This window comes from Cynara cardunculus, unplaced genomic scaffold, assembly GCF_001531365.2.
Source record: "Cynara cardunculus var. scolymus isolate 2C unplaced genomic scaffold, CcrdV1 Un_Scaffold_6556, whole genome shotgun sequence".
NCBI classification, from domain to species: domain Eukaryota; kingdom Viridiplantae; phylum Streptophyta; class Magnoliopsida; order Asterales; family Asteraceae; genus Cynara; species Cynara cardunculus.
In genome coordinates, this window is record NW_020203033.1 from 1 (window position 1) to 8,526 (window position 8,526).

At 38.9% G+C, this 8,526-nt stretch overlaps 1 protein-coding gene across 3 annotated transcripts; it reads left to right on the forward strand.

Annotated features, from left to right (window-relative positions):
- The first annotated feature begins 12 nt into the window (after window positions 1-12).
- Window positions 13-8,232, forward strand: LOC112504701 (E3 ubiquitin-protein ligase UPL2-like). Of its 3 annotated transcripts, none has more exons than XM_025108643.1 (14): window positions 13-549; window positions 746-1,803; window positions 1,903-2,202; window positions 2,280-2,484; window positions 2,568-2,839; window positions 2,938-3,058; window positions 3,134-3,212; window positions 4,078-5,191; window positions 5,281-5,427; window positions 5,530-5,610; window positions 5,690-5,915; window positions 6,261-6,400; window positions 6,640-6,746; window positions 7,810-8,232. In XM_025108643.1, the coding sequence occupies exons 1-14, from the start codon at window positions 102-104 to the stop codon at window positions 7,910-7,912; spliced, it is 4,401 nt and encodes a 1,466-aa protein (XP_024964411.1). In that variant the 5' UTR covers window positions 13-101; the 3' UTR covers window positions 7,913-8,232. The 3 variants fall into 3 exon arrangements, with proteins under 3 accessions (XP_024964411.1, XP_024964412.1, XP_024964410.1); XM_025108644.1 differs by having other exon boundaries at window positions 3,001-3,058; XM_025108642.1 differs by having other exon boundaries at window positions 3,001-3,212.
- The last annotated feature ends 294 nt before the right edge of the window (window positions 8,233-8,526 follow it).

Here is an 8,526-nt window from a genome sequence, read left to right on the forward strand (position 1 = left end):
CTGAGGATACAAGGGGTCTTGAAAATGGTCTTAGTTCTGTGGGAATAAGATTCGAAATTCAACCTGATATTCGTGAGAGCCTTGACGAAGATGATGAGGATATGTCSGGGGATGAAGGAGACGAAGTTGATGAAGATGAGGATGGAGAGGACGAAGGACAAAATGATCTGGAAGAAGATGAAGTGCATCACTTGCCCCATCCTGACACTGATCAAGATGATCATGAAATTGAAGATGAGTTTGATGAGGACATGATTGAGGAAGAAGATGAGGATGATGAAGACGATGACGGTGGAGTTATACTAAGATTGGGTGAGGGAATGAATGGCATAAATGTATTGGATCATATTGAGGTATTTGGTAGAGACCATAGTTTTTCCAACGATTCTCTCCATGTGATGCCTGTTGAAGTTTTTGGTTCCAGACGCCAAGGTCGTACAACTTCTATATATAATCTTTTGGGGAGGTCAGGTGATRGCTCTGTTCCATCTCAGCATCCACTTCTAATGGAGCCTTCTTCGTCGCGTGTAGTTTCTTCCCGACAAGCAGGTAACTTTTTCTTGTGGATGGTCTTAGCAATATAAGTGTCTTTATACATCTTTACCTTGTTAAGAATCCATTTCTTTTGTTTGGGTAATATCAAATGTTTTTGCTTCATTCTCTGCTACTTTGTGCTGGTCATACTCAGCTTCTTTGTTCCCCTAATCTGTGTTTACTAATTTTTCTGTTTCGCTTCTCCTTCCAGAAAATGCACGTGATGGGCACCTTGAAAGAAATTTGGAGTCATCCTCATCACGACTGGATTCAATCTTCCGGTCTTTGAGGAATGGTCGCCACGGACAGCATGGGCATCGTCTTAGCATGTGGACCAATGACCAGCAAAGTGGTGGATCTAATGCATCTAGCATCCCCTTAGGCCTTGAAGATCTGTTGGTTTCTCATCTGAGGCGTCCGACTCCAGAGAAGGCCTCTGATCAAGACAAAATGGTGGAGGCTCAAACTAAAAATGAGTCTGGTCAATCCCAAGGATCAGCTGGGATGGTACCTGACACTGCTGCTGAGAACAATGATAATGGGGATCAAGTTCCTCCTGCTTCATTGAGTGGCTCTCGTGATTCTGGAAACGCACCAACGGTAGATGAAACTCAAGGGGGCACTGATGTACCGGTTGGACAACCTCAATCTGTGGATATGCAGTTTGATAGCAATGATGCTGTTGTGCGGGATGTTGAAGCTGTGAGCCAAGAAAGTAGTGGAAGTGGAGCCACATTAGGAGAAAGCCTTAGAAGTCTGGATGTTGAAATTGGAAGTGCTGATGGCCATGATGATGGGGGAGAGAGACAAGGTTCCTCTGATTTGCGAACAAGGAGAACAAATGTATCAGTTGGGAACACGACATCAATAAGCGTGAGAGATGCAGCCCTTCATAGTGTAACAGAGGTTTCAGAAAATCCTAGTCAAGAAACAGASCAGAGTGATTYGGCTCAGGATGCACAGCGTGATGGTGCTGGTGGTTCTGCGCCAATTGACCCTGCATTTTTGGATGCACTTCCTGAGGAGTTACGTGCTGAGGTTCTTTCAGGCCGACAGGGTCCAGTGGCACAGCCTTCGAATACCGAACCACAAAATGACGGAGATATAGACCCTGAATTCCTTGCAGCACTTCCCCCGGACATTCGAGCAGAAGTTTTAGCACAGCAGCAGGCACAGGGGGTTCACCGGTCACAAGAATTGGAAGGTCAACCTGTGGAGATGGATACTGTTTCGATAATTGCTACATTCCCGTCAGAATTAAGGGAAGAGGTATGTCTTTTCTTCAWATAATACTAGTTGCTTGTGATTTCATCCTGGTTCCATCGTTTTTCTTAATATTCATTTCTTTTGAGTKTTGTCAATCCTCAGGTCCTTCTAACGTCCTCTGATGCCGTTCTTGCTAATCTCACGCCTGCTCTTGTTGCGGAGGCAAACATGTTGCGGGAGAGGTTTGCTCGTCGTTACAATCGGACACTTTTTGGTATGTTCCCTAGAAGTAGGAGAGGTGAGTCATCTAGAAGAGGTGAAGGAGTTGGATCTAGCATGGATAGAACTGGCGGAATCATTACTCGTAGGTCAAGTGGAAGCAAGCCTGTTGAAACTGACGGKRCTCCTTTAGTTGRCAGAGAAGATCTTAWAGCAATGATTAGGTTGCTTCGTGTAGTTCAGGTGAAAATTTGGTATACTGGTTTTCTTCCATACATGCTCACATTTTCTCATCAATCTTTATTTTTGTTTTTACACAGCCACTATATAAACCTCAGCTCCAGAGACTGCTYTTGAATTTGTGTGCTCACGTTGAAACCCGATCGGCTGTAGTGAAAATATTRATGGATCTATTAATGCTTGATATAAGAAAGCCTGGAAATAATTTGCATGCTTCTGAGCCATCATATAGGCTTTATGCCTGCCAAAGTCATGTGATGTATTCTCGTCCTCAATGCTTTGATGGTAAGGATCTTATYAATGATTGCTGGTTACTTGCTTGTAGGAAGCAAAACATTTTTAAGCTAAAGTTATGATCTTTATTATAGGTGTYCCTCCACTGGTGTCACGGCGTGTTCTAGAAACTTTGACATATTTGGCCAGGAATCATTCGTTTGTTGCAAAACTTTTGCTTCAGTTCAGATTCCCTCCAACAGCTGGCCAAGAGTCTGAGAGTCTTGATCAGTCTCGTGGAAAAGCTATCATGGTTGTTGAAGAAAATGAAACAGAAAAGCAGCAAGAAGAAACCTTAGCCATATCAATGCTGTTGAGCCTCTTGAATCAACCACTTTATTTGAGAAGTATTGCCCATCTCGAGCAGGTTAGTCGTTGGACTAATACCCTCTTTTTTCGCAATTTTGTAAGTTCAATATGCAGAGACATTGCAATTGTCTGATTACTGTTTGATCTGTGTTTCAGCTGTTGAACTTGTTAGATGTCATTATTGATAATGCTGAGAGTAAGCAAGCTCCGGTTGAGCAGGGGGTATCTGTTACTGAAGAATCACCTGGTCAGACGTCTACATTAGATATTAATGCTGGTGGGTCTGGCTCGAATACCAAATCGTCCAAAGCTGATTATACTTCTAAGCCCTCATCTTCTGTTGCTAATACGGAATACGACTCTCATGCTATTCTGCTAAACTTGCCACAAGCAGAACTACGTCTTCTCTGCTCACTGCTTGCACGTGAATGGTAAGGGATTAATCTTTTCAGTTCAGTTTGCTGATTCTGTGTCAAATACATACATACACATATACATACATACATATGCACATACACACACACACACACACACTCTCTCTCTCTCTCTCTCTCTCTATCTATACCCTTTTCTTTGGCTTCTTAAAATCTGCAATATAGTTGTGCATTGTTGACTGTTAAGCTAACCATTCTCTATGAGATGACTCTGAAAGATGGGTGCTCATTTGGTCCATGTGTTTACTTGTTGCTATGAGAATTTTCATGTCTGTCTACAATGACCGAAAATCTGGTTACTACAACTGCATGGCATTCAGCTAATATACAAGATCTTTATTTTTCAAGAGAGTAAATTACAATTTTCGTCCCTGTGGTTTGTTAATAATTTCAATTTTCATCCCTGTGGTTTGCAATTTATTGCTATTATCMTACCTTTAAAGTACAAGGGTCCAAAACAGTAAAGAATTGTAAACCACAGGAACCGGAACAGCAATAAATTGTAAATCATAAGGATGAAAATAGCTATAAATCATAAACCACAGGGACAAAAACCGCAATTTCTAAACCATAGGGATGAAATCGCAATTTTTAACAAACCACAGGAACGAAATACATAATTTATTCCATTTTAAATTACTTATGTTAGCATCTGATTAACGATCTCATGCCTGAGACATAGAATCATCCATGCTGTTTGTATTATCTGAAAGTTCAAACCCGTATAAATATCACCATGCAAGTTATAGTGGTCATTGTTATTATGGGTGCTTGTTGCCAAGTGCATTGCTTTTGAAAAGTTTTGATGTGAATACGTACCTGAATCTGTTCTGCTGTGTTAATATTGATTTTGTTTTTGTAGTTTATCGGATAATGCATATGCTCTTGTGGCGGAAGTACTGAAAAAGTTGGTGACGATTGCACCACGTCACTGTCATTTATTCATAACAGAGCTAGCTGGCGCTATGAAGAACCTTACAACAGTGGCCATGGATGAATTATGTCGATTCGGTGAAATTGAGAAAGCACTTATTACCACAACTGCTTCAGAYGGAGCAGCAATCTTAAGGGTCATACAAGCATTAAGCTCACTTGTTGCTTCACTTTATCAAGAAAAAGACCACACACTTCCCGAAAAGGATCAAGCTGCCACTCTTTCTCTAGTTGGTGACATAAATGCCGCTTTGGAGCCATTGTGGACGGAATTAAGCACGTGCATCAGCAAAATCGAGAGCTACTCAGATACTTCACCTGATATACCTGATTCATCGATGATTTCAACATCAAGACCTTCTGGTGCAATGCCTCCACTTCCAGCCGGCACTCAGAACATCTTGCCATATATAGAATCTTTCTTTGTTATGTGTGAGAAATTGCATCCTGGGCATCCAGGTGGAGCGCAAGATTTTGGTGTGGCTGCAGTGCCTAATATTGACGAGGCCACCACTTCTGATGGCCAACAGAAAACTTCTGGGCCATCGATGAAGGTTGATGAAAAGCATGTAGTATTTGTGAAGTTCTCGGAGAAGCATAGGAAACTTCTCAACGCTTTTATTCGGCAAAATCCTGGATTGCTTGAGAAATCATTCTCCCTTATGCTGAAGGTCCCTCGTTTTATTGATTTTGACAACAAGCGATCCCATTTTAGATCTAAAATTAAGCATCAACATGATCACCATCATAGTCCTTTGAGAATCTCTGTAAGACGAGCATACATACTTGAAGATTCGTATAATCAATTGCGGATGAGATCCACACAAGATTTGAAAGGTAGATTGACCGTTCACTTTCAAGGGGAAGAAGGWATTGATGCAGGTGGTCTTACCCGAGAATGGTATCAGCTTTTATCAAGGGTTATTTTTGATAAGGGAGCTCTGCTGTTTACAACTGTTGGCAACGAATCTACGTTTCAGCCAAATCCAAATTCTGTTTATCAGACAGAACATCTCTCATATTTYAAATTTGTTGGAAGAGTTGTGAGTGCATTTGCTTTTCATCTTTGGGGTCGGAACTATATTCGTTCTTTTTCTTACTTTCTGTAGCTTACGATTCCACTTTGTTGTAGGTCGGGAAAGCACTATTYGATGCTCAGTTGCTTGATGTTCATTTCACAAGATCGTTCTACAAGCACATTCTTGGGGTGAAAGTGACATACCATGATATAGAAGCTATCGATCCAGGTTACTTCAAGAACTTGAAGTGGATGCTCGAGGTGTGTTTATTGTCATATTTGAGCAACTTTTGGTGAACTTTTTGTGATGTTTTTGAATAAGTTTTGGTGCTAATTCATTTTGTGTTTGAAATTCTTCTGCAGAATGATATCAGTGACATTCTAGATCTAACATTTAGTATCGATGCTGATGAAGAGAAGCTGATATTGTGTGAAAGAACAGAGGTAAAATTTTCTAATGTAATATACTTATGGGATAAATATGGTCATTTTAATCATGATAACTGTGATTTTCATAATATAGGTGACTGACTATGAACTGATCCCTGGTGGAAGAAATATTCGAGTGACAGAGGAAAACAAACATAAATACGTCGATTTAATYGCTGAGCATCGATTAACTACGGCAATACGTCCTCAAATAAATGCTTTTCTGGAAGGGTTTAACGAATTGATTCCTCGGGATTTGATATCTATTTTTCATGATAAGGAATTAGAACTGTTAATAAGTGGGCTTCCAGATATCGACTGTAAGTTCCCTTTATGTTTCATCATTGTTATATTGCAACTGTTACTCCCYCAGTCCCAAAGTAATTGTTCATATTTCTATTTTAGCTTGTCCYAAAAGAAGTGTTCACTCCCAAAAGTTAGTGTTTACTTTCYAATTCTACCCTTAATGATGTAGATTGAGAAATTCATTACTCCCTTTGTTATTAAGGGTAAAATTGTCATTTGGTTAATTGAAGTGTAATAATTACATATTTCTAAAAGTGTGCCTTTTTCATTGTGGGCATTTATATTTTAGATGATGGAGTATAATTCTWTGCTTTTCCAATATATATTCGTTTCTTAAATATACATGTTTATGTTCTCAGTGGATGACATGAAGTCGAATACGGAGTATTCTGGTTACAGTGCTGCTTCTCCGGTTATCCAGTGGTTTTGGGAGGTTGCTCAAGGCTTCAGCAAAGAAGACAAGGCTCGTTTGCTGCAATTTGTGACCGGTACCTCAAAGGTATCTTGTTTTATTTGGACTCTTTCTTTAAATGCATATTTGGCAAGAATAAAACGAAATAAAATGAGCCCAATGTATCCCACCCGGAGGTGGGTCTGGGAAGGTAGATGTACGCAGACTTGACCTCTGCTATCAAAAAGTGTGTGACAAAGATGGAAATATATTTTGGCAAGAACAAGTTAAAAAAATTCAGCTCGTTAAAATTATGTTGCTAATTAAGCCTCTWCTTTTTCTTGCAGGTGCCTTTGGAAGGATTCAGTGCATTACAAGGCATCTCGGGATCTCAAAAATTTCAGATCCACAAAGCATATGGAAGACCCGACCATTTGCCTTCCGCTCACACCTGGTAACGTTTCTGTTTGACTACTTTAGCGCCTGTATGTAGCAGCTTAATGAGACTCGGAGCTTATTCGGTCAGCTATATATGACTGTTTTATAGTGGCTTAATGACATAGAAAGTGGCTTATTCAGTAAGCTTCTGGGGGGAGCTTTATGTAGAAAGCCAAGTAGTTCTTTCTAAACCTGCTCCTTCCAGTTAAAAAAAAATGCTCCTTCCATCTATGAAAAACCCTCCCAAACAAGTCTTCCCAATCTATACAGACATATGAATCCCACATAGACAGCTTTATTCATAGAGGATTTAATTGAAAACTAACCTAACAGCCTCTGCCTTTGTTGAATATATCAAATTTTACTCAGCAGATCAAATGGTTTTATGGTACACCATGAAAATCTTTTTAAGCAGATGATCTTATCCCCAAAACCCATTCTCTTTCTGGTTTATGCTTATAATGGGAAAAAGGTGTACTTTTAGTGTGGGTATGATACGCAGGACAGGATAGTACAATAACTTGTCCTCTCACGCTTGGTGCAACATTAGACTGAGATGGGACTTGACTTGAGTGGGACTAAAATGCACTTTTTTTTTCCTTAATGGTTCATAGCTTATTCTGTCAGCTATATGTGACTGTTTGGTAGTGGCTTAATAATATAGAAAGTGACTTATTCAGTAAGCTTCTAGGGGAAGCTTTATGCAGAAAGCCAAGTTTTTTTCCCCAAACCATTCCCTTCTAATTAAAAAACACACTCCTTCCATCTATGAAAAAACCTCTCAAAGAAAAACCTTCCCAATCTACAGAGACATATTAATCCACATAGACAAGTTAATCCGTACAGGAATAGAAAACCAACAAAACAAACCCCTAAAACCCCAACACATTCATAGTTCTCTCACTTGCCTTCCTCAATCTCACCTGTCCAGTCCCGTCTGCGTATCAAAGGCATGTTTTATGGACTGAAATTTCCTGCATTTATTTTTAGGTGGAGAGAGTATATAGTTTTAGAGTCCAATAAATTAAATGTATGACAAGAGTAACAATGGTTTATTTATTTATTTAAATTTTATGCAGTTTCAATCAATTGGATTTACCAGAATATCCTTCAAAAGAACATCTGGAGGAGAGGCTATTGCTTGCAATTCATGAAGCTAATGAAGGGTTTGGTTTTGGTTAAAAAGTGAGAGGAAAAGGTGATGGATGTAGATAAGATTTTTATCAAAATCAAACAAGAGATACATGCGTTGATATACTAGTGTACAGTTTGAGCTTGTCAAAAAATTGAAGTTTTTTTCTTTCTAATCGTTATTTATTTAGTTGGCAGTTTTTATTTGTTGCCAATTTTCTGTTAGAAGTTGGGTTTGCAAACTTGCCCTGCAATTGTACATTGGAACAGTTTATTGGCTGTTTTACTTAGTTGCATTATATTAGAGTCATTTAGCATCTGAATCAATTATATGATTCAACAAGTTTGCTTGTTTATGATTATTAGACTAATTTATGTTTTTTGTCCCTGTGGATTTCCGTCTCTAGACTTTAAGTGGACCAAAACAGAAACAGTGGAGTTGTAACTTTAAAAGACTGAACAACAGCAAATTATAAATCATTCTAAACGTAAATTTTTGTGAGGCCATCATAATCTTGAGACTTGTCTAAATTCAAGGTTACTGTTGTAAGAATTTACCTTGTATTGTTTTTGTAAATAAATCTATAAAAATAATTTTATAAGATATAAATCAAAATTGTTATGAAATATGTAAATTTATAGTTATAAAATTGTTGAAAATTGGT